The 26,991-nt window shown below is 42.1% G+C and overlaps 1 protein-coding gene across 11 annotated transcripts in view; it reads left to right on the forward strand.

Moving 5' to 3' along the window:
• The window catches only part of myo3b (myosin IIIB), a 655,750-nt gene that overhangs the window by 339,982 nt on the left and 288,777 nt on the right, over positions 1-26,991 (forward strand). For 9 of the 11 annotated variants that reach the window (XR_013577968.1, XR_013577969.1, XM_078552132.1 and 6 more), the window contains 4 exons: positions 10,041-10,120; positions 11,317-11,337; positions 20,012-20,089; positions 20,742-20,947. Coding sequence is in view for 9 of the 11 variants with exons in the window: in XM_078552132.1 (XP_078408258.1) it covers positions 10,041-10,120; positions 11,317-11,337; positions 20,012-20,089; positions 20,742-20,947 (385 nt within the window). In the remaining 2 variants the exon portion in view is untranslated. The remainder of the gene's footprint in view (positions 1-10,040; positions 10,121-11,316; positions 11,338-20,011; positions 20,090-20,741; positions 20,948-26,991) is intronic. The other 2 variants (XM_078552136.1, XM_078552137.1) reach the window with 1 other exon arrangement.

The following is a 26,991-nucleotide window of genomic DNA, read 5'->3' on the forward strand; positions in this document are numbered from 1 at the left end:
AAGGTGGGGGCACAGCAAAATCAGCTGTGGGCCCGCCAACCTGTCAATGGCCCATTGAGGCCATTGACCGGATCAATTATACAATTAGAGGACCTGCCTATCCAGCCTTAAGGTTGGCGGGCAGGCCAGGAGCCCTGGCGGGGAATAGAAAAAACATGAAACCTCATCCACCAGCGGGGTGAGGTTTCATGTAGGGATTTAAAAAGTTTAATAAACTTATAATGTAAATTATGAACCCATCTCATTGTCACATGCCTAATTTTCATATTTTTAGAAGTGTATGCGATCTCCCTGACGCAGCACTTAGCCTCAGGGAGATTTGCGCTCTTCCGTGCGCATGCGCGAAAGTGCGCACTCTCGCAGTTGGGGAATCCGCGCCCCCCCCCCCCCTGCACAGGAAGCACAGTGCTTCCCACTGGATGTCACGCTGGGCGGGCCTTAATTGGCCTGCCCATGTAAAATGGGGCCTGTTTCTCCAGTGGAGATTGGCTCCCCGCCTGCCGGAGATTGGGTTGGGCCCGCCCGCCCAACAGGCAGAAAATTCTGCCAATTAAGTTTAATAAACTTATTGGGCAGAATCTTCTGGCTGGTGTGCGGGTGGCAGAGCCCGCACGCCAGCGCTTAAAATGTCGCACGCGCATCCTGATGGTGGCGGTGGGACCCATTTTGGCATCGGCAATTGGCTGCCCGCCCATCGCCGAGTCGATTGGGCCCGCGCGCCCATCAAGGGCAAAATTCTGCCCATTATGTAAATTATGAACATGTCCCATCTCATGTGTCACATGAGGGGACATGTTAGGAAATTTTTTTTTCTAATTTTGATATTTTTAGAAGTGTAAGTGATCTCCCTGAGGCAGCACTTAGCATCAGGGAGATGTGCGCTCTTTCATGCGCATGCGCGAAAGAGCGCACTCTCGCTTTTGGGGAATCCCCACCCTGCCTGCACAGGAAGTGCATAGCGCTTCCCGCTGGACGTCACACAATGCCCGCCCATTTAAAATGGCGGCGGGGATCGGCTCCCCGCCCACCGGAGATTGGGTCGGGCCTAACAGCCAGAAAATTCTGCCTATAAGATCAACACTGGTGTGTAAAAAAAATTAATTGCAATAAAGTGTAAAGAGCGGGAATACTAGAATAATTAATTAAATAAATAAATAAAATACGATAGTGATGGCAGGATGGGTGATGTGTTGCTGCAGCAGCATGTGGGAGCTTCTGGACGCCAAGGTGATCCAGAGTGAACACATCTATAGTAATTGTTTGCAGCTCAAGGAATGTCAGCTCCGAGTTGAGAAGCTGGAGTCCGAGCTGCAGACATTGTGGTACATCAGGGAGGGGGAAAGTTACCTGGACACTTTGCTCCAGGAGGCGGTCACTCGCCTCAAATTAGGTATTCAAATTTGGTCTGTGATCAGATGCAGGAGGATGTGACTGCAGGTGAAGCAGGTATGGGGACCCGGGGGATAGTGTTCGAGGAGCCTCGGCCCCTCAACTATCCAACAGTTACAAGGTTATTGCAACCTGTGTGGAAGAGAGTGGGAACTGCAGGGAGGATGAAAGAACTGACCATGGCACCATGGTACAGGGAACCATTCAAGTAGGGGGAGGAAATAGGAACGTAGTAGTGGTAGGGGACAGTATCATTAGGGGGATAGATACTGTTCTCTGCAGCCATGAGCGTAAGTCCCGAAGGCTTTTTTACCTGCCCGGTGCCGGGTTAAGGACATCTCCTCGGGGTTGGAGAGGAACTTGGAGTGGGAGGGGAGGGATCCAGTTGTCATTGCCCATGTTGGTACCAACGACATTTCTAGGATGAGAAAGGTGGTTCTGCTGAAAGAATTTGAGCATTTAGGGGCTAAATTAAAAAACAGAACCTCCAAGTTAATCATCTCGGGATTACTACCTGAGCCACGGGAAAACTGGCATAGGGTAAATAAAGTTAAGGAGTTAAATACATGGCTCAAAGATTGGTGTGGGAGGAATAGGTTTCAGTTCATGGGCCACTGGCACCAGTACTGAAGGAAGCTGTTCCAGTAGGACAAGCTTCACTTGAACCATGCTAGGACCAGTGTCCTGGCGAATCGAATAACTTGGGCTGTAGATAGGTCTTTAAACTAAAAAGGTGCGGGAGGGTGGTGGGGGTGAAGGGGAGGAGGGTTCTGGAGGGGGGATACGTAGGCTTACAAAGCAAAAGGATATGGCAGTCTTGCAGGGCAGCTATTTAAGTAATGATACCCAGAGTGTGACAGGAAGGGACAGAGTGTATAAACATTTTAAAAAGCAGCAAATAGGGTCAAAGGGGTAAAAATGGTATAAAGGAAAAATTAATGGCTCTTTACTTAAATGCACGTAGTATTCGGAACAAAATAAATGAATTAATGGCACAAATAGAGGTTAATGGATATGATTTTATAGCCATTACGGAGACGTGGTTACAAGGAGATTAAAGCTAGGAGCTAAATATCCAGTGGTATGTGGACTTTTTGAAAGGACAGGCAGGAAGGAAAGGGTGGTGGGGTAGCTTTGTTAGTACGAGATGGAATAAGTACGATAGCAAGAACAGATCTTGGATTGGAAAATGTAGGGCAGAATTTTCTGCCTGTCGGGCGGGTGGGCAGGCCCAACCCAATCTCCAGCAGGGTGGGGAGCCGATCCTCACCGGAGAAGCGGGCTGCACCGCCATTTTACGTGGGCGGGCCAATTAAGGCCCTCCCAGCGTGACGTCCGGCGGGAAGCGCTATGCGCTTCCTGTGCGGGTGGGGGGGATTCCCCAAAAGTGAGAGAGCGCTCTTTCACGTGTGCGCACGAAAGAGCGCACATCTCGCTGAGGCTAAGTGCTGCCTCAGGGAGATCGCTTCCACTTTGGAAAAGTTTAAAAATAGAAAAAAAAAATTCCTTAACATGTCCCCCTCATGTGACAACATCACATGAGAGGGGACATGTTCATAATTTACACTATCACTTTATTAAACTTTTCAAAACATTGCATGAAACCTCATCCTGCCGCTGGATGAGGTTTCATGTTTTTTCTATTGTCCGCCGGGGCTCTTGGCCTGCCCGCCAACCTTAAGGTTGGACGGGCAGGTCCTTTAATTGTTTCAATGATCCTGTCAATGGCCTCAATTGGCCATTGACAGGTCGGCGGGCCCACAGCTGATTTTGCTGCGCCCCCGCCTTCCTGAAAATTCAAATGTGGCAGGGTGACGTCAGGGGTTCCGCCCGACGTCATCCCGCGTCATTTTGCGCGTAGGCGAGTGGGCCCCACCCCCTGCTCACCAACGGCAAAATTCTGCCCGTAGAATCCATATGGGTGGAGGTAAGAAATAGCAAGGGGAAAATGACACTGGTGGGAGTAGTCTATAGGCCCCCTAACTGTAGCTAAACTGTAGGGCAGAGAATAAATCAGGAGATAATGAGGGCATGTGAAAAAGGCTGTACATTAATCTTGGATGACTTTAATCTTCATGTAGATTAGGAAAATCAAATTGGCAGAGGTAGCCATGAGCAAGAATTCAAGGAGTGTATTTGGGACAGTTTCCAAATACAAAATGTTGTGGATCCAACCAGGGATCAGGCTATTTTGGATCTGGTAATGTGTAATGAGGCAGGTTTAATAAATGATCTCAGAGTAAAAGATCCCCTAGGAAACTGACCATAACATGGTAGAACTTAGCATTTAGTTTGAGAGTGACAAACTTGGGTCGGAAACAACTGTGCTTAACTTAAATAAGGGTAATCACAAAGGAATGAAGGCAAAGTTGGCTGGAGTGGACTGGGAAAGGAGTTTAGCAGAAAAGATGGTTGATGAACAATGGCAGACGTTTAAGAAAATAGTTCATGACTCACAACAAAGATATATCCCAGTGAGGAAGTAGGATTCGAGGAAGGGGATAAACCAACCATGGTTAACCAAGGAAGTTAAGGATAGTATCAAATTGAAAGAAAAAAACATACAAGTGGCAAAGATTAGTGGTAAGACAGAGGATTGGGAAAGTTTTAAAAACCAACAAAAGAAGACCAAAAAAAGTAATAGAGAGGGAGAAAATAAACTTTGAGGATAAACTATCAAGTAATATAAAAACAGACAGTTGGAGCTTCTTTAAATATATAAATAGGAAGAGAGAGGCCAAAGTGAATATCGGCCCCTTAGAGAATGTGGCTGGGGAAATAATAATGGGGAATCAGGAAATGGCAGAGGAGTTGAATAAATACTTTGCATCAGTCTTCTCGGGGGGAGACATTAATAGCATTCCAAAAATACTAAATAATCAAGGGGCTAAAGAGAAGAGAGGAAATAAATACAATAACTATCACTGGAGGAAAAGTACTAGGGAAACTAATGGGGCTAACGGCCGATAAGTGCCCTGGACCTGATGTGATCTTTTGATTATCTGCTCCTATCACTGCTTGCTTATCCCTACAACCACCCCACCCTCAACTTCTCTCTCCCCCCGCCCCCCACCTTAGACCAGCTTATATTTCATCTCTCTCCTAACTATACTCAGTTCTGCCGAAGGGTCATGAGGACTCGAAACGTCAACTGTTTTCTTCTCCACTGATGCTGCCAGACCTGCTGAGTTTTTCCAGGTAATTCTGTTTTTGTGTGAAAGGGTGATCAGTAGAGCTGGGGCAACCTGGGCAGTCTAAGCATTATATGGAAAAAAGAAGAAAAAATCTGAGAGAACCATGTTGGCAGTAGAGTTTTTGCAGGTCTCTCCTCTGAGGTGGCAAAGTGAAATGGGGATGATGTTGAGGAGAGCAAGGAGGGCCAGGAAATCACCAGTGGTGGGGCATGGGTAGGTTCCAGGTATTCGGAAGTTCTGAACTTGAGGAGTGCAGAGATTATGCTCAGACAGGAGAGTGGAGAATTCAACAAATAAGGCAAATGGAGAGGTGGTAGATAGGAATGCTGCGTAAGGAGGATAGATGATGTTGAGCTGTTTGAATGTAGAGAAACAGCCAGAGAAGTAGGGAAGAGACCAAGGTGAGATTTGGGGATGGGTGGTACACTACCATTGCAATGGATAGGACAGGGAATCTGATGAATCATGAAGCTATGATGATGGTGATGGTGAAGAAGAGAGCTGGCATCTGGGTGGCATGTTTTGGTTAAGCTCAGGATGAGATTGTGGAAGATTTGTTTGTGAACATTTATAGGTCAATGTAAAGGGAGAGGATGCCATAGGCCAATGAGGATTGGAGGGGACTCCTTAGGTGGTGTGAGGTAAAAGTGGGAGTTAAAGAAGGGAACAGTCAAGAAGAAAGAGGGCAGAGGAGTTGTTTGTGGAGAAGTGAATTGGGCTGGAGAGCTGCTGGAAAAGAAAAGTGTAAATTCTTGGGCAGGGTGATACTGACTGAAGGGGAAGAGAAGCAGTCAGTCTGTTCAGGAGCAATGAGAGCTCAAGACAGTGAAACGGAAGGAGTCCAGCAAGTAGCAAACTGGGTCAGAGTGTTGAGGGAGATGGGAGTAATAATTCAGGGGAATATGAAAGTTAGTTGCTGATGCGAAGTTGCACAGATTGAGCAAGGTGATAGAGAGACAGATGACAAGTCTAGAATATGCACTGGAGACACGATGGAATAAAGTTAAAATATTCAACAAAAGTCAGAACATTATAGAATATTTCAGGATCTGCACAGGCTTTAGAGTCAAGATGTTCATAATGTTTGAGAAATGTGGGGTATATATAGAAGATGGAGACTAATCAAGAGTCAGCACTAAGGTTGCTGAGTAGCATGGGCCAGCATAGACATTGGAGTGTAGTCCTGGATGTCCACAGAGTGTCTGAAAATAACAGATTAATGTTCCATTTATTAATTCTAAGAATGTTATCAAATTTATACTTTTGGATTTGGAGTTATTGATCATATATTAACAGTGAATAGAGGTTCATTCATTCTAGCAGAAATTGTATGATAAAAGTAAAGGACAATAAAAAGCTTATTTCAGTTACATCAGTCCCCACTTGACTGAAATGCTATTGACAGACTGATTTCTGGCTTGTATATGTTGCAGTATTTAAAAGAACTGTGTAACCATTTATTTAAGTTTCAGAATTGCACTACAGGACTGAGGAAGTAAAAATGTACAATTAGAAGACAATTTTAAATACTGGTGTTTAAACATTTTTCATATTTTCCAATCCTTGCAGGTTGTTTTAAAATTTTAAGCAGCTTGTACAAGCATGCCATTGTAAACTTCAGTACACGTGAACTCAGTTTTACCTTTCACAGTGCAAAGAAAGAAATAACTGGCAGAAGTTCTCTGTGTTATACCAAGAGTTATACCAAGAAACTTAAAGAATTAAAGAAAAAGTTTTAGTTCAAGTAAAATAGCTCAGAAGATTGAAGTTTAGGATGCCTGGAAGCTTGGCTTTGAATTTTGCTTAATGAGTTAACATTATTAAGTTACATTTGGAAAAGTTATCATATGAATGCCGTTATCAAATTTTCCTTGCCCCTATTTTATCCAGGGTATTAAGCATAGTATTAAGCTATGTCTACAATAAATGTATGAATGAAATCAGTCTATAAATATCAATTAAGTCGAGCAGGAACTGCAGTTTAACTGCCTTAACGTTGTATAACCTTATACTAATAACATCATGACAATAATATCTATCTTATTGTTTCAGTTTTTTTGTTGTCTTAAAAAATGTTCCACCTTGTTCTGAACATGCAGTCTTCTATTCTACTATACTGTTCAAATTGGGTCTTTAAAAATGGAACATCATTTAGATTGTATTTTCTTTGCAGCATAAGCATTAGATCTATTGTAATTTGAACATATTACTTAAATAAAACTAGTAAGTACAACATCATTACATAATTACTTGTCTATTCAGTTACTACTAATATAAGGAAGCTAATACTTCAAAATATTAGAAACTAGATATTATCTACCGGTTGCAAAATTATTTAGATAACGTAATGATGACATCTGGAGAACAAAGGCTAACTGGAACTCATCAGCATGTAATTCAACAGTATAACCAGCAGGGGTCCTTCAGCAATTGTGGTACAGCTACACAACATTGTTTTAGTTTAGATATTCAGTTTTATTTAATTATAAATATAATTGTTATGCATAATAATAATAGCAAACATTTATACATTAAAATGTTTTCAAAGCTAGATGTGCATTTATTTATTAGGTTTGGAGTTGTGGAAAATTACATTAAATATAGGATATATGGCACAGATACAGGCCATTTGGCCCAACCAATCCAAGCTGGTAACTTATTATTTTGCAGATAACTTAGTTGCCAAGAATGAGTACAAAGTAAATACATTGTAAAATAATTTGTACTTTTCTTGAATACGTAAATATATATTAGAAGTTTTGCTTATAGCAAACACTTGGGGCAGAATATTGCCGTTAGCGTGTGGGGGCGGGCCCGACACGCCGACGCATAAAATTAAGCAAGATGACGTCGGGTGTGCATCTTTTACTTCATTTTTAAAAAACTTTTATTATCTACTTAATCTCCCTGAGGCAGCTCTGTGCCTCAGGGAGATTGCTGCGCTCTTTTGTGTGCATGCGTGAAAGAGCGCAGGCCCCAACTCTCCCTCCTCCCTCCGCCCGCATAGGTAGAGCTGAGCGCTACCGGCCACGCGTTAAGCTGGGCAGGCCTTAATTGGCCTCCCCACATAAAATGGCAGCACACAGCTGATCGCAGGTGGCAACCGGCTCTGTGGCCACCCCCACCCATTCCCGCCCAGACCGCCCACCATAGGTAAGATTCTACCCTTCATGTGTTACACTTATCCTGCCACACTTACTGATAACAGTGTGTGTCAGTCATGGATGAGTTGGTAGCATTCTTCTCCCTGAGTCACAAAGTTCTGAGTTCAAGTCCCACTCCAGCACAAAAATCAAAGCTGACACTCTAGTGCAGTACTGAGGGACTGCTGCACTCTTGGGGTGCTATTTCTACATTTCCCATAAAGGAATAATAATGTTAAAGCTATACCAACTTTAATAAAAGCCTAATACTGAAACAACTTGTTTCAACTGACCCAAATTCTAAAGTAAAATTTTTGATTGCAACTTTGTATTTTTTAACTGCTGTGATTTGTGCTATGACCTAATTTTTTCTCAAGTTATTTCTAATTCTACTAATAGTTATAATTCACTCTCTAAAACCTCAACAATACAGAAAGTCATGTGAATGTATTCCAGACTGTGCAAGAAAATAGATTTGTATTGACTCTGGCTACTAACATTTGTTAGAAATTTATGCGGAAGCAAGTCACAACTTTGTGATATCCAAATACAGCAATTTAACTCAAAATATTTTTACATTGTGATAGTGCAGCCAATGAGAACTACGTAGACCTACTCTGTTGGCTGTACTCAGTAATATTAAAACATTTATGTTTGGGGAACTTATGACATTAAATGGATCATCAGGTTAAGGGAAGTATTTATGGCAAAATTAAAATGGGACCAAAGTTTCTATGTTTATACCTTTAACATTAGATGTTTGGTTATTATTGGGTTAAATTGGGTATTGTGCTGTTAATAGATTTAGTGTAGTATTTGATTATTAACAGGTTTGGTACCGTATTTTAGAAAATGAAGGGAGAAATTTCCTACAACAGTGTGTCATTGTTCCTTATTGGAAAGGTGATGCTTACTATAACTCCACCTGTATCATGACTTTAATTTAGAAAACCATCTTGAAGGAGAAAGGGAGTAGTCATCGTTTATGATAATAAGGCCTGAATTTTCCCGTCGGCGATTTGGGGGTGGGCCCACTCGCCGACAGGAAAATGACGAGGGATGATGTCGGGTGGAACCCCCAACATCATCCTGGTCCATTTAAATATTCAGGAAGGCGGGCGGACAACGAAATCAGCTGTCCACCCGCCGACCTGTCAATGGCCAATTAAGGCCATTGACAGGATAATTAAGGTAGTTAAAGGCCCTGCCCATCCAACCTTAAGGCTGACAGGCAGGCCAGGAGCCCCAGCAGGCAATAGAAGAAACATAAAACCTCATCCACTGGCGGGATGAGGTTTCATGTCCGTTTTAAAAATGTTTAATAAATTTTATGTGATATTTATTAATATGTCCCATCTTGTGCGACATTGTCACATAAGGGGGACATGTTAATAAATTTTTTATTTTTCTATTTTTTAAGTTTGTAAAACTTTCACTGATCTCCCTGAGACAGCACTTAGTCTCAGGGAGCAGTGTGCTCTTTCGCACGCATGCGCACTTTGACAAATGGGGAATCCCTCCCCTCTGCACAGGAAGCGCATAGCGTCCCCGTCGGGCAGGCCACTGGGCGGGCTTTAATTGGCCCGCCCACTTAAAATGGCGGCAGGGCCCGCTTTGGCGGCGGAGTTTGGCTGCCCGCCCGCCGCTGAGCTGATGGGGACCACCCACCCATCGAGGGCAAAATTCTGCCCTAAGTGTTTAGCTTAAAACTTATTTTCATTGAATAAAGTGCAAGTGACTACCTGTGACGCAGCTGAAATGACTTTTATGTTTCATAGCATTGTTTTGACAATGTATGGTAGCAAGTGCTGTAGAGACATTATTCACAATTATTTTTTAAAAGTAAGTACTAAGTTCATAACTTAGAAATGTTTTATCCACCTGCTAAGTGATTTCCCGAAGGATTTTAAAAAAAATTTGCACATGCGGCTATTACACAATGCATATTTAAATTGAGAATTATACCTCAGCCTTGGTCATACCATTTGTTGAAAGGTGCATGGAATATCTGCAGTGACCTATTGTTTATTTATGCTGTAAATCCGTTGAAATGTGTTAAAATGCTTCCCACTCATTTAAAAAAATCCTGCCACCCATGGATTAAGACTTTGATGTCACCAATCTTGCTTCAAAGGCTCCTTTCATTGCTATTAATCACAGTTTAGCCTCTGAAGATGTAGCCAGAGAAAACATTTGGACATCTTGTGCTAGACATACTAAAACTTTGACATATTCTAAGCGTATCACACATGCTTACTTAATATCTTTTTTTAGCATCTCTTATATAAAACTATTTTGCTTTCTTTCTTTTCAGGTAACTTAGCACAGTCAAGAGCAAAAGTAAATGCAGCATCAAGGTCATTACCTCCACATCTTACTGTAGGCCGCAAAAAGGTTTGTATGCTTTATAACTGGCTCTTTCAAATAAGGAACTTCTAATTAGCATTGTGAGATAAAACTACAATTAACTTTTTATTTTTAATAAGCCCGTTTTGATAATGATCCTGAGACCCTTTTCCTTTTTTATTGCTTTAGTACAACTTATGTTTTCTGTTTCATTTGTGAACTGAAAAAGTGTATTGTGAATTTAATTCTTCACGAGATCAAATGATCAAATTTGTATTGATATAAACAGTTTCAGGAGAATAAAGTTTATTAATAGAGATATTGAAATATTATTTTACAGTCTTTTCAGTTCAATACGAGGATGTGATTTAAACTGATTCAAAAGTAATGAAAATAGTTACCTTTAAGTATTTAAATCTAAAGTTTAGATTTGATCAATCTTAATTGCATAGTATCAAACTGCATTTCACATGGACTTTACATTTACATTTACATCAAAGCACTTAGTTCTTGGGTTCTTCATTTGCATCCTATGGTGTAAGTCACCAGGACTTATACCTATCCCTCTAGCTACTATATCTTCAAAGAAAACAACTGAAGTCAAGCCAATCAATGAATACAGCAGCACAAATCCAGTATGTACATATTACTACACTTCAGCAGCAAACATTTAACTGTAACCTTTTCATCAAGCAGGGGCCATTTGGCTTGATGTTTAAAAACAAATTACTGCTCATGGTAAAGTAATGATGTCCACTGGAAATCCAGAATTTTTTCTGAGTTTTCCTAAAAGAGAAGAATACAATTTGTATGATCCAAAAAAAAACCTCCTTGATGATTGCATTCACACCATGATGTGAGAGACTAAATAATGAACCTTGCTACTGATCTAATCAAAAATCCCAATATTTATTTGGTCATGTGATGAGTTTGAATGCTTTGAAGCTGTGTCTATTAATGCAGATTTTTATAGGAACATTGAGTTTTTATTTACAGAGGTTCACTTCATCTTATTTTTCAATACAAATTATAAATGCTGCCTATAAAACAGCATGCTGTGAGAAATTAGGAATCCAATAAAAGTAGTAATGTGAGGGTTTGAAGCAACATAATGTAGTTATTGTCAAAATGATCATCTTTGCAGTATTTACTTCTCTATTTAATCTTACAGTACTGATCTCCTATTGCTTTAGTTCTTGTTATATTGCTGATCATCTTTTATTCTATTTACTTTTCAAATACAGTCTCCTAAATACTTGCTGAAGGTAAGAATGACAACAAGATGACATTTAATGTCAGATAGAAAACTTAAACATGACAACGGTACACAGTGACAATCATCCCAAACCTACAGTTCAGTTCAGTTCTTTTTATGTACAAAATAAGTCAGAACATTGTTATTCTTTAAATGTATTGAATTCGCAATGTTTGTTTTCAGTATTGGTTTTTCAATTTTAGTTTTTTTTATTCCATAACTCACCATCAAAGAGGCCTGGAACTTAGCCATGCAACTCCCATTTCTCAGAAGCTACGCAACCTGCTAAGGTCCCAAAATGGCAGGCAGAAAGTGCGCATACTTCCAGCCAGAAGTGCCTGGACTATCATTTTTGGGAAGGACAAACAAGAGGTGTCCTTTAATGACCCCTGAAGATGGCATTAAGCCCTTTAGACATACTTATCAGGGGCATAGTGCCTGATTGAGGTCCCTGTTCCAGTACTATTGCAAGTTGCACTCAGGGAAACGAAGCCTTGGCAATCAACAAATTAAGTAAGGTGCCTAAATTGGGAACCAGGAGAAGCAGGAGCACTTCTCCCAATCCTATATTAAAGGACATGATCATTGCAGCAGATTTCCTCCAAACACCACTGCTTCAGAACCCCTGAAACCTGATCACGGACTCCAGGTCTTCAGCCAACCTTCAATTTTGAAGCTAAAAGCTACTGCGGATGCTGGAAATCCAAAACAAAATAAAAACAGAATTACCTGGAAAAACTCAGCAAGTCTGGCAGCATCGGCGGAGAAGAAATCAGTCAACGTTTCGAGCCCTCATGGCCCTTCAGCAGAACTGAAGCATAGTTTCAACAAGGGAGAAATATAAATTGGTTTAAGGTGGGTGGGGGGGAAGAGACACATTGAGGGTGTGGTGTGAGCAGATAATCAAAAGATGTCAGAGACAAAAGGGTCAAAGAGGTGTTGAAGGTGGTGGTCTTTGTCTGAGAAAAGTGCTAATTAAGAATGCAAGACAGGATATTCAAAGTACAGCTCTAGTGGGGGTGGGGTGGAAAGACTAAAGGTTTTAGTTTTAGATTTAAAAATAATGGAAATAGGTGGGGAAAGAAGAATCTATATAAATTATTGAAAAAAAAGGCGGGTGGGGGGGGGAAAGAAACGGGGTGGGGATGGGGGGAGGGGGAGTTTAAGATCTAAAGTTGTTGAATTCAATATTCAGCCCAGAAGGCTGTAAAGTGCCTAGTCGGAAGATGAGGTGCTGTTCCTCCAGTTTGCGTTGGGCTTCACTGGAACAATGCAGCAAGCCAAGGACAGACATGTGGGCAAGAGAACAGGGTGGAGTGTTAAAATGGCAAGCGACAGGGAGGTTTGGGTCTTTCTTGCGGACAGACCGCAGGTGTTCCGCAAAACGGTCGCCCAGTTTGCGTTTGGTCTCTCCAATGTAGAGGAGACCGCATTGGGAGCAACGAATGCAGTAGACTAAGTTAGGGGAAATGCAAGTGAAATGCTGCTTCACTTGAAAGGAGTGTTTGGGCCCTTGGACGGTGAGGAGAGAGGAAGTGAAGGGGCAGGTGTTGCATCTTCTGCGTGGGCATGGGGAGGTGCCATAAGTGGGGGTTGAGGAGTAGGGGGTGATGGAGGAGTGGACCAGGGTGTCCCGGAGGGAACGATCCCTACGGAATGCTGTCAAGGTGGGTGAAGGGAAGATGTGTTTGGTGGTGGCATCATGCTGGAGTTGGCGGAAATGGCGGAGGATGATCCTTTGAATGCGGAGGCTGGTGGGGTGATAAGTGAGGACAAGGGGGACCCTATCATGTTTCTGGGAAGGAGGAGAAGGCGTGAGGGAGGATGCGCGGGATATGGGCCGGACACGGTTGAGGGCCCTGTCAACGACCGTGGATGGAAAACCTCGGTTAAGGAAGAAGGAGGACATGTCAGAGGAGCTGTTTTTGAAGGTAGCGTCATCAGAACAGATGCGACGGAGGCGAAGGAACTGAGAGAATGGGATGGAGTCTTTACAGGAAGCGGGGTGTGAGGAGCTGTAGTCGAGGTAGCTGTGGGAGTCGGTAGGCTTGTAATGGATATTGGTGGACAGTCTATCATCAGAAATTGAGACAGAGAGGTCAAGGAAGGGAAGAGAAGTGTCAGAGATGGACCATGTGAAGATGATGGAGGGGTGGAGATTGGAAGCAAAATTAATAAATTTTTCCAGGTCCCGACGAGAGCATGAAGCAGCACCGAAGTAATCATCGATGTACCGGAGAAAGAGTTGTGGGAGGGGGCCGGAGTAGGACTGGAACAAGGAATGTTCCACATACCCCATAAAGAGACAGGCATAGCTGGGGCCCATGTGGGTACCCATAGCCACACCTTTTATTTGGAGGAAGTGAGAGGAGTTAAAGGAGAAATTGTTCAGTGTGAGAACAAGTTCAGCCAGACGGAGGAGAGTAGTGGTGGATGGGGATTGTTGGGGCCTCTGTTCAAGGAAGAAGCTAAGGGCCCTCAGACCATCCTGGTGGGGGATGGAGGTGTAGAGGGATTGGACATCCATGGTGGTGAAGAGGAAGCGGCTGAGCGTCAACTCGCAGACGTTTCCTCCTACCTCTCCCTGGACCATGACCCCACCACAGAACATCAAGCCATTGTTTCCAGGACTGTCACTGACCTCCTCCTCTGGAGATCTTCCTCCCACAGCTTCCAACTTGATAGTCACCCAACCTCGGACGGCCCGCTTCTACCTCCTACCCAAAATCCACAAACAGAACTGTCCTGGCAGACCGATCGTGTCAGCCTGTTCCTGCCCCACGGAACTCATTTCTCGTTATCTTGACTCCCTTCTCTCTCCCCTTGTCCAGTCCCTTCCCACCTACATCCGTGATTCCTCTGACACCTTACGTCACATCAACAATTTCCAGTTCCCTGGCCCCAACCGCTTCCTCTTCACCATGGATGTCCAATCCCTCTACACCTCCATCCCCCACCAGGATGGTCTGAGGGCCCTTAGCTTCTTCCTTGAACAGAGGCCCGAACAATCCCCATCCACCACTACTCTCCTCCGTCTGGCTGAACTTGTTCTCACACTGAACAATTTCTCCTTTAACTCCTCTCACTTCCTCCAAATAAAAGGTGTGGCTATGGGTACCCGCATGGGCCCCAGCTATGCCTGTCTCTTTATGGGGTATTTGGAACATTCCTTGTTCCAGTCCTACTCCGGCCCCCTCCCACAACTCTTTCTCCGGTATATCGATGATTACTTCGGTGCTGCTTCATGCTCTCGTCGGGACCTGGAAAAATTTATTAATTTTGCTTCCAATCTCCACCCCTCCATCATCTTCACATGGTCCATCTCTGACACTTCTCTTCCCTTCCTTGACCTCTCTGTCTCAATTTCTGATGATAGACTGTCCACCAATATCCATTACAAGCCTACCGACTCCCACAGCTACCTCGACTACAGCTCCTCACACCCCGCTTCCTGTAAAGACTCCATCCCATTCTCTCAGTTCCTTCGCCTCCGTCGCATCTGTTCTGATGACGCTACCTTCAAAAACAGCTCCTCTGACATGTCCTCCTTCTTCCTTAACCGAGGTTTTCCATCCACGGTCGTTGACAGGGCCCTCAACCGTGTCCGGCCCATATCCCGCGCATCCTCCCTCACGCCTTCTCCTCCTTCCCAGAAACATGATAGGGTCCCCCTTGTCCTCACTTATCACCCCACCAGCCTCCGCATTCAAAGGATCATCCTCCGCCATTTCCGCCAACTCCAGCATGATGCCACCACCAAACACATCTTCCCTTCACCCCCCTTGACGGCATTCCGTAGGGATCGTTCCCTCTGGGACACCCTGGTCCACTCCTCCATCACCCCCTACTCCTCAACCCCCACTTATGGCACCTCCCCATGCCCACGCAGAAGATGCAACACCTGCCCCTTCACTTCCTCTCTCCTCACCGTCCAAGGGCCCAAACACTCCTTTCAAGTGAAGCAGCATTTCACTTGCATTTCCCCTAACTTAGTCTACTGCATTCGTTGCTCCCAATGCGGCCTCCTCTACATTGGAGAGACCAAACGCAAACTGGGCGACCGTTTTGCGGAACACCTGCGGTCTGTCCGCAAGAAAGACCCAAACCTCCCTGTCGCTTGCCATTTTAACACTCCACCCTGTTCTCTTGCCAACATGTCTGTCCTTGGCTTGCTGCATTGTTCCAGTGAAGCCCAACGCAAACTGGAGGAACAGCACCTCATCTTCCGACTAGGCACTTTACAGCCCTCTGGGCTGAATATTGAATTCAACAACTTTAGATCTTAAACTCCCCCTCCCCCCATCCCCACCCCTTTTCTTTCCCCCCCCCACCCGCTTTTTTTTCAATAATTTATATAGATTCTTCTTTCCCCACCTATTTCCATTATTTTTAAATCTAAAACTAAAACCTTTAGTCTTTCCACCCCACCCCCACTAGAGCTGTACTTTGAATATCCTGTTTTCCATTCTTAATTAGCACTTTTCTCAGACAAAGACCACCACCTTCAACACCTCTTTGACCCTTTTGTCTGTGACATCCTTTGATTATCTGCTCACACCATACCCTCAATGTGTCTCTTCCCCCCCACCCACCTTAAACCAATTTATATTTCTCCCTTGTTGAAACTATGCTTCAGTTCTGCTGAAGGGCCATGAGGGCTCGAAACGTTGACTGATTTCTTCTCCGCCGATGCTGCCAGACTTGCTGAGTTTTTCCAGGTAATTCAATTTTGAATTCCGACTCGCTCACGCATTTGTAAACTCCAGACCTCCTGTCCCTTGACCTAACCCTCAGTTGCAGATGCCAGTCCCTCTACCACAATCCCTCCCATGGCCCCATCTAGTGAGGTAGGACTCTTTGGCTCCAGTCCCCAATCTGATACCCAATTGTGGACCTTGGACCCAGCCTCTGAAAACACTTACCAAAGGCCTGCTGTGATTCTAGTTGAGGACTAATTTTTCTTGACTCAACTGGTCTGTCTGCTGAAGGGTTGTAGCACAATGACAATGAGGGCCAGGCCCAAAATCAAGGCTGCCTCAAATCTCATTGCTCTATCACAGAGTATTAATCCTGCACTCTAATTTGACCTGCTTCTAAATTTACAGGCCTGTCTCTGTTTTGTGCTCCTAGATGCTACTCACGAGTGTTTCCCTGTGGCACTCTTGAACTGCCTGCCAGGGGTGTGTAAGAATGGTGGATTATCCCTCTGATTTCTCTGAACTATTGCGTTATCTTTCCAAAATTCAGTCCGTGTCCATGGGCAATGGCCTGGCTGAGATCAGTAATCTATCAATGCAAAATCTACATCATCAAGAGGTTTATCAAGTTCTGCCAAGTATCCAACTATGTAACAAAAAGAGAAGCAGAATAGAGCTGGGCCAAGGATTGGGTTCTCAGCTAAAGTTCTGGTGTTTTCTTTGTTATAAAGCAATTCAAAATCTAAATAACCAATACATTCATAATTATAAAATATATAAGTAAATAGGAAAATAGGCTTCTATTCAAACACAACACTCAGTATTTGTTTTTACATCTTAGAAACTTCTGGACTACATAGTCAAAATTGAATTATCTCTTTCAACGACAGAGAAATGTGATGGGTTTTATGCCGTTGAAAAAGTTGGGGAGCGGGTGGGGGCAGGGGATGGTCAGGTGAAGGAAAAGGGGTGGCCTTATCCCGACTTTCTCTTTTTCTCCACCTGACCGATCCCTCCCCACCCCCCACCCAACTTTCAACAGCATAAAACCAATCACATTTCTACCTCCCTTCAGTTCTGAAGAAGAGTCATATTGGACTCAAAACGTTAACTGTGTTCCTCGCTCCACAAGTGCTGCCAGACTTGCTGGGTTCTTCCAGTACTTTCTGCTTTTATAATACATTTTTGTACATCTGTATCAGGTACACAGTCACTTGATAATACAGAACTTGAATATTACTGAAAAGAGAGACGTGTTGCAAAAGCTTTTCATCTCACACCCATCAGGACAAATGCAAGAATACCAAATTTCAAATGATCGCAGCAACTTATACCACAGAAGAAATGGGTGCTGATTTGTTGGCAAATCGACTCTGATTAGCCAAGGCATTACCATGGGGAAAGTAATGAGGAGGGAAGGAAATAGCAGTGCTCAAATTCACTTTTGAGGTGGAGCAGCCAAACGTGCTTCCTTTCCTTGACGTACTGGTTAAGAAGTTTGCTAATGGGTTCTCCACTGCTGTCAACTGCAAACCTAACTTCACTGGTCAAAGTACATGTTGGGATTCGTACAGCTGCACGTGCTATTAGAATGGCCTTATCGGCAATCTTGTAAATAGGGTCCTAGCCATTTGTTCACCTTGCAAGTTTGTTGCAGAAATAGAGAGCGTCAAAGCTATCCTGCAGGACAGTAGCTATCCCGATCAGGTTGTTGTTTGCTGTGTATCATGCAAACTTACGATGGTCCAAAGATCACCACTTGCGGACCTGAAAATGCCTAGTCTACCTCAAGCTACCTTGGAAAGGCAAGGTATTTCAAAAATTTGAACAGTTGGTTAAGCATGCCATTTCACTTTGCTACACAAGTGGTATTTTCCACTATTAGGATGCTGCCATCAGTCCAAAAAGATGTATGAATTTCAGTGCTAGTGTGATGCCTGGTACTTAGGCCATACATCCCAGCAATTGGCTAATTGAATCAAACAGCATCTTCTTTCAGTTGTTCATAATAGGCAGAGAGCAAACCGTACCCAACCAGCCCATGCTTGCAAAACCCAAAACAAAACATCTGCCGTTAGATGTGATTCAGCAATTGGGCAGCAATTGCTGAACAATCCTGAGACTGCTGATAGCTACACTAACAACCAATTTAAGATAATCGGTCAAACTCATAACATGGCTCAAATACACTTGCTGATAGCGACATACATTCATACACAGGGACTGTTCTCTGCAAATGAAAGGAATATGTTCAAGCCTTACGCCTTGTTTGAATTACCTGGAAGCTTGGGGAATTAATAATTCCCTTGCTTTCTCCCTGACTCCACCTCGGTCAATCAGAGTCAACTTACCAGTCAGCACCATTTCTTCCTGTAGTAATTGTTGTGATCATTTGAAATTTGGCATTCTTGCATTTGTCCTGACGAGTGCAAGACGATAATCTTTTGCTTAACTTGGAGATTGATTAAAAAAAATCTGGTCAAAATAATTGTATTAAAATTTATTTGCATTTTGGTCATTATGTGTTCAATTTATTGAGATTACAGAATGCATGTTCCATATTTTTAAGAGTCACTTTAGGAACAAAATAGGTTTTAATGGGACAAATGAGATTACAGTGTTTTCCTTTGTTTCTTTTATATGTTTTGGTCAAAGAATAATGAACCACAGGAGCTTGATATCAATGTACATAATATATCCCAGTTGCCAGCCATTTGCAAACTACACGTCCACGTTCATAGCTAACCCTTGAGGGTTAAATTTACATTTATTTTCTCCTATTTACTTTAGAATCACCAATTTGAAGTCTTGGATTTTACATAATAGAACGCTAATTGAGAAAAGGGGACAAAAGCTCAGAATATGTTTCATGAATTTTCAAAAACTATATTAGAAAATATATTCCAAAATGCACACTAACAAATGCAAAAGTGCTACATATTGATGTGAAATATTTTTTAAATGTAAAACTGTTTTTTAGGGAGCAACACTTTTTTTTCACATGCCTTTTTTATTTAATTTTCTCATTGTTATATCTTCTTAACTATGCACTAATCCTCTGCTTAGAAGGTGGAACACAATCTATTCCCAGACCTCACTGTCAACCTGCAGCTAACTGCTAAATTTACAAGAGCGAGTTAGGATGATTTGCCCTCTGATTTCCTCTCTATCCTTATGGAAAAATGTTCTTAATATTTGCTTCCTTTAGTTCAGCTGGTATTAGGAATTTGCCAGGCTGGGAATCGCAAACACAGAGCTGCGTTCTATCACTTTGTAGTTCAGGATGTTAGTAAGCCAACACATTGATGTGAAATTCCTAAATTTAAAAAGCATTTTCAAGTTGCTGTATGTGTGCAGATAAATTTCTCATACATTGTACACTCAGTACATCCATGAATTTGTAATTGTTTTGAATATTCAGTTATTTGTTTGTAGATTGTCCAGTAAAACCAGTTCTTATTTCACAAATTTGTAACCTATTTCCATTTTCTTAGATTAGATGGCGGCATTAAACAAGCAATTATACACAAACCATAATACCTACCTATGTCCTAGATATATTTACATAATGAACAGAAATGCATACCAGAACTTATGGTAATGTAAACATAACTCTGAAGCCATTAATTTTAGTGCTTCATTAGATTTGATGAAATATGTTTTTTGTAAAGTGTAAGGTCATCAAAATGTTAATATTATGTGGTTAGTAGGGCTGTTTTTCAGACAGAATTTACGTTATGGTTAAATTTTATGTTGGTTTAATAGTAAAAATCTGAATTATGTTGTATTTTAATATCTGTAGTATGCCTTTAAGCTAGCACCCTTTGATTTATTTGATTCCTTTTATTGACTCTCAGCGGCTGATCCTCTGCTTTTTTTTGCATTGGTAATTTTATCACTCTATCCACAGGTGCTAGTTCTAGAAAGTTAGGTTGTTTTTGTAATCTCTTGATGACATGTATTGCATTTACACTATTTTGTAACCAGGTTGATACAATGGAAGTTATGCGACATCCCGAGGAAACAACAAACATGAAAAGACAAACTGTGGCTTCTTACTTTAGGGTAAAGTTATAAATTTAGCTGCAGATAATTAAAAAAAAGACCTTTAAAGAAATTGAATTCTACGGTATTGCTAGAAACTTAAAAGAGCACATGTATATGCATATGGGGGGGGCCACGATACAGAATTTTAAGGTTCTTGTGCAGATTGCTTGATGTCTGCATTCCAAACAATTATTGATGACTTTGACCAGTGTATTTTAGTGAAAAAACATAGTTACAAATATACGTACCAAATAACTTTATCAAACTGTAAAATGAAAAGAGAATAATTGGTAGAAATGATCAAATGAAAATGTCTCAAGGAATTTAGCTGAAACCTCCAGGGTCAAAGCCTTAGGCAGAAGGGTATTTAAAAGGCCCATACACATTCATTCGACCTTTTAAGGACCTTATTGTAATTTTGGGGGCTTTAATTTTTTTTCAGCAGACACTTTTGTGAGCTTTAGTGCTAGATGCAGCTTTTCTTATTTATTTTGCTCCAAGCTTTCTTCATTGGCATCATACAGTTTATACTAAAAAACATTTAACAAAAAAGATATGAAAGATATAAATTGTTCGAATTCTGATCATTGTAAATAAGTTATGAGAAGTAATTGATCAATTACAAAGCAACAAACAATTTTTTAGGTGGATTTTCTTTCTTATCTGGCAGTATTCATTAATGGATCTACTGTCTAAAATGGTGGTTGGTCAGCCTCATTTTGTCCGTTGCATCAAACCCAATGATGACCGACAAGCAGAAAAATTTTTTGAAGAAAGAGTACTGGTTCAACTGCGGTACACTGGCATTTTGGAAACTACACGCATTCGCGCACAAGGATACTCTCATCGCATCCTCTTTGAAGAGTTTGTTAAAAGGTAAAACAAAAACATAGACAATATGGGGGTGTAATTTGTAAAATGTTTTTTATCAGCAAAAAGACGTTCTGTGTCCAATGTGCACTAAAGTAAATAGAAGGAATTGGCCTTTTGACCAAGGTAAAAATTCTGTGGTTTCTCGTGTCTCCCCAAATCTCATTTTAGTGCCAGAGCTTTGTATTCGAAGGCTTCCATCTTTGTTTTATCCGCTTCTGTCTATGTTGTTGCACGAACATCATAATAGATTAGGAGGATCTTATGGTTATTTTCCTGTCTGCTAATTTTAGAAAATGTAGAGAGACTTAAATACATTGAGAGCAAGGGCTAATAAACTGCTGATTCATTAGTCAATGCTGCTTGGAGGATTGCTCCTCCAAGAAGAGGTTCTCAAAATTGACCAAAAGAGAGAGAAAATAAAATGCACTTTATGAATAGCAGATGTCATGTTTTTATAAGGATCTAAAGGCACCAGTTGCTCATAAGGGATTATGCAAACCTATTGTGGATTAATTTATTGAGACTACACACATGGGAACATTCGTACTGAGGTATAAAGCTTGAAGATACATCAGCAGCAAAGCTGTCTGTGTATGCTCTGCTTAACAGCAAAAGGTGAAACTAAACCGGATCGCATGACACTCTTCCTTTCTAGTGATGTCATGCTCCTATCCCTTAAAGGCATATTACAACTGCAGGCATGAAAATCTTGTGCAGAATTATGTAAGGCTAAAATTTCAAAAACAGAATGAATAATATACAGGAGTTTTCTGCACAGAATTTGGGTAAGCTGGGAATGTAGAAGGTTATTAGCGCATACCTAAACTAAACCGTGCTAAAATAAATTCTGGCTCCAATATGTATTGATGGTGATTTTAAATGTAGGCCCTTTACCATCTCAATTACCAGTTGAAATAGCAACTGGAATTTTCTGCACCTTTTGGGGACAGGCTGAGAGGCAAGAAAGCTGACAAAATGGCATGTTAAGCCATTGGAGGAGGTGCCTGATGTCTTCCTGCAGCCATGTCATATTACCAGCAGCGGGAGGATTAACGGCTCAGGAGACCAATTGAACCGCTTAAGTGGTCAATCAAGGGCCATTTCCTGCATTTTGCCCACATCAGGAGGGCCCACCACTGCATAAAGAGACTGCAGGGTGAAACCTGGTAGCCTCCAGCAGGCACTCCTTGGCTCATAGAGCGGCCCCTTGCAGCGATGGCCGCCCTTATGGCAACGGCATCAGGGGCGCTTATGACCCCCCTTCTCCCATCTCCTCCACTTTTTGCTGTTAAGTAGAGCACACACTGACAGCTTTGCTGCCGATGTGACTTCAAGCTTTATACCTCAGTATGAATGTTCCCATGTGCCTAGTCTCAATAAATTAACCCAAATCAGGGCCTCTCACTTAACCTTTCTTCTAGCTTCAGCAATGACCACCACCAGCATTCGCATTGCTGAGGCTGCTGAGCTGTTGACCCACTGATTAGACCAGCAGCTCTTGGAAGTGGGCTGCTGTCCTTAACTGGATGACTTCCCCCAGCGGTGTCCTCTTTATTAGCCACTGCCAGCAAAATGCTGCCCAGGTCCCGCCACCAGCCAAAGCAGGGTTGCTTCCTGCTTTCGGCCCTGGCTGCAGGACTTCCGCCATCACAACAAAATTCAGCCCATTATTTCTCAGTTTACCTTGTAAAAACTCTCTCACATTTGAACACCTCTACCAGGTCTCTTCTTAGTCTTCGTTGTTCTGATAAATCTGACCTAATCACCTAATCTTATAATCTCCTTACTTAAAACTAAAGTCTCTCCTTTCTGGTACTGTCCTAGTAAATCTCTTCTGGACCTGCTTACTGAACTTTACAAAAACAAAAACAAAAATACCTGGAAAAACTCAGCAGGTCTGGCAGCATCGGTGGAGAAGAGCACAGTTGACGTTTCGAGTCCTCATGGCTCTTCAACAGAACTAAGGAAAAATAGGAAAGGGGTGAAATATAAGCTGGTTTAAGGGGGTGGGTTGGGGGTTGGGACTTGGGACTGATCTTGACATCCCTACTAGCTAAAGCAGCCAAAACAGGATACAATATTGTAACTGCAGCCTAACCAATGGTTTCTATAATTTTAACATTACCTATTTGCTTTTGTCCTGCAAGTTCTGTTTTTATAAAACCTAAAACCCACTGTCTTATTAGAGATCTTTTCTTTCCAATTTATCTGAGTTAGTTGCCTTTTATCTTAATAAAATTGTTTACATTCTAGCACTTTTATCGTTGTCCATTTCCTCTCCATTTCAATTCTGATAGTGAATCTAATTATATACCTATATACTAATTTTCTACATATTTACGTATCCTTACATTACCCACTTCATTCCTGAGAACTAGAATCAGGAAAATGGCTCTTTCTTAGTTCTGTCTAAAAACATGCTGCAGTTGAAATAAATCCAGAATGGCTTTGGAAAGGTGGGCAGGCAAGTGCAAAATGCGCGCACTGGTCTAATTTTCAGGCTTGGGCTAATTTAACTCCTTGGCCCCATTTTCATTTGACCCGTGGATCTCCAACCTGATTATGTTGGGAACAGGAAGTCTCCACGCCTGCTGGATGGTATTTCCAGTGGTTCTGCAAAGTTCTTTTTAAAGCAGAAATATACCTTGAGCAGGAGGCCACAGTCCAGTTTGGCTAGTTTAACTGTTGCCCTGCTGCAAGAAGGAATTTGGTCATAAGTGAGTTGCAGGCTTGCCCCCAGGTTTTCTGAAGCCTCCCTGGAGGGCATGGATGAAAAATAAAGCCTAGGAGTGAGGTCTTTCTTCCCACCAATAGCAGGAAAATTCCAAAAGTGAATATTCATCAGGCCTGAAGAGGGGGGAGATTTTGGCCTGAGTGAGACAGAGACCTAGTGAATATATTTGGGAATTTGGTTCAACGTGGGAATTCGGTGCATAAGGGGAAAGAGGTGCTTTAGTTAAGGTTTACTCCAAGAAGTAAACTGTGCTGAGTGGGGAGTTCGGTGAAGGGTGGGAAGGAGGTGCTTTTTCTTCTACTCTTTTTCAGCCTCCAGCATTTGATTTTCACTTTCGTGCAGCAGATGAGTGGGTAAACCAGTAACTGGTATTGTTAGTTTTATCAGTATTGTAAGTACTGTATTGTTTTATCAGCATTGTAAGTATTGTATTGTTTTATCAGTATTGTAAAGTTTATTGACAGTGCCAAAACGTATTGGGAAGCATAAGCTTTCTTAATTATAATTAATTAATTAGCAATAATTAATTAATTAACACATATTGGAGATGGCAGGGCAGATAATGTGCTGCAATTTCAGGATATCGGAGCTTCTGGATACCTGTGTGATGCAGGGCAAACATGTCTGTAGAAAGTGTTTGCGGCTGCAGGAACTTCGGCTGAGTTATTGAGCTGGAGGCTGAGCTGCAGATACTGCAACATATCAGAGGAGGGGAAAGTTAACCTGGATACTTTATTCTAGGAGGTGGTCACACTCTTTAGGCTAGTGTCTTCTGATTTGGTCAGTGGTCAGGGACAGCGGGGTGTGACTGCAAGTGAAGCAAGTAAGGGGACCCAGAGGGCAGGAATGCAGGAGCCTCAGTCCTTGCAATTGTCCAACAGTTTTGAGGTTTTTTCATCTTGTTTGGATGAGAGTGGGGGCTGCAGGGTGGATGAGCAAACTGACCATGGCACCGGGGTACAAGTGGGGGGAGGTACAAGGAATGTAGTGGTAGTAGGGGACGGTATAGTCAGAGGGATTGACACCATTCTATGCAGCAAAGAGCATGAGCCCAGATGTTGTGTTGCCTGCCTGGTGCCAGGGTTCGGGACATCTGCTCGGGGCTGGAGAGGAACTTGCAGGGGGAGGGGGATGACCCAGTCGTCCTGGTTCATGTTGGTACCAATGACATAGGCAGGAAAAAGAAGGAGGTTCTACATAGTCAGTATGAAGAACTTGGCACCAAATTAAGAAGCAAAACCTCAAAGGTAATAATCTCTGGATTATTTCCTGAACCACGTGCAAATTGGCATACGAAAAATCAGATTAGGGAGATGAATGTGTGGCTCAAAGCCTGGTTTGGGAGAAGTGGGTTCTGGTTCACGGGGCACTGGCACCAATACTGGGGAAAATAGGATCTGTACCGTTGGGACAATCTACACCTGAACTGTGCTGGGACTGGTGTTCTTATGAGCCACATAACTAAGGAAGTGGATAGGGTTTTAAACTAAGTAGTGGGGGCAAGGGTACAAATTTGGGAAGATGTGGTAAATCAAAGAGTAGAGACAAGGCAAAAGAGAAAGGCATTATTACAGGAAATGAAAAACAGACTTGGACAGGAAGGAATAGAGACCACAAATCTAACAGTAAATCAACAAAACAGATGAGAGGTTATAAAAAGAATAGAAGGATCAAACTAAAGGCTCTGTATTTGAATGCACGAAGCATGATGAGCTGAGAGCGCACATAGAAATAAATAAGTACGTTTTGATAGCCATTACAGAGACTTGGCAGCAGGAGGGCATGGATTGGGACCTAAACATTGAAGGGTATAGCACATTTAGGAAGGACAGGAAGTGAGGGAAAGGTGGAGGGGTGGCTCTGTTAGTTAATGATGGTATTAGCACAATAGAGAAGGATTACCCAAGTTCAGGAAACCAGGATGTGGAAATGGTTTGAGTAGAGGTGAGAAATGGTAAAGGCAGGAGTGGGAGTCGTGTGCAGGCCTCCTAATAGTAACCACATGATAGGATGGAGCATAAAGGATGAAATAATGGGAGCTTGTAGGAAGGCATGACGATAATCGTGGGAGATTTTAATCTACATACAGACTGGAAAAAACAGATGGGCAAGGGTAGCCTAGATGAGGAGTTCATAGAATGTTTCCGGGATAATTTCTTAGACCAGCATGTTCTGGAGCCAACCAGAGAGCAGGTTATACTAGACCTGGTATTGTGCAATGAGATGGGATTAATTAATGACCTCATAGTGAAGGTGCCCCTAGGTAGCAGCAACCATAATATTGAATTTTACATTCAGTTTGAGGGAGAGAAGAATGGTCTGAGACTGTTTTTAAACTAAATAAGGGCAATTATGAGAGCATGAAAGCAGAGCTGGCTAAAGTGAATTGGCAAATTAGGTTAAGGGATAGGTAAATAGAGATGCAGCAGCAAACATTAAAGGGGATATTTCAGAATACACAGAATAGATACATTCCAACGAGTAAGAAAAATTTCAAGGAATGGACATACTATCGTTGGTTAACAACAAAGGTTAAAGATAGTATCAAACTTAAAGAAAAACTATAGAATTATGCAAAATTGGGTGAAAGACCAGAAGATTGGACAGAATATAAGGAACAGTAAAGGATAACCAAAAGATTAATTAGGAGGGAAAAATTAGAGTACGAGAGAAAGCTAGCCAGAAATATAAAAACAGATAGTAAGAGTTTCTTGTAATTATTTTAAAAAGAAACAAGCTAACAAAGTGAGCATTAGTCCTATAGAAAGTGAATCTGGAGAATTGATAATGGAAAACAAGGAAATGGCAAATGAATTGAACAGATATTTTGCATCAGCCTTCACTATAGAGGATACAAGTAACATCCCAGAAGCAGCTATACACCAGGAAATGGAAGGGAGGGAGGAGGAAAATAACAATCACCAGAGAAGTGGTACTGAGTAAATTGTTGGAGCTGCGGGCTGACAAGTCCCCAGGTCCTGGTGGACTTCATTCTAGGGTCTTAAAAGAAGTGGCTATTGAGATAGTTGATGCATTGATTTTCATTTTCCAAAACTCCCGAGATTCAGGGAAGGTCCCACTAGATTTGAAGATAGAAAATGTATATTCTACAAAAAAGTATATTGTACGAAAATGTATATTGTACAAAAAAGGAAGGAGACAGAAAGCGTGAAACTACAAGCCAGTTAGCTTACCATCTGTCATAGGGAAAATGTTCGAAACTATTATTGAAGAAGCTATAGCAGGGCACTTGGATAAGCTCAAGGTAATCAAGCAGAGTCGACATGGTTTTGTGAAAGGGAAATCATGATTA

The sequence above is a fragment of the Cetorhinus maximus genome, chromosome 11 (genome assembly GCF_964194155.1).
Source record: "Cetorhinus maximus chromosome 11, sCetMax3.hap1.1, whole genome shotgun sequence".
Classification (NCBI taxonomy): domain Eukaryota; kingdom Metazoa; phylum Chordata; class Chondrichthyes; order Lamniformes; family Cetorhinidae; genus Cetorhinus; species Cetorhinus maximus.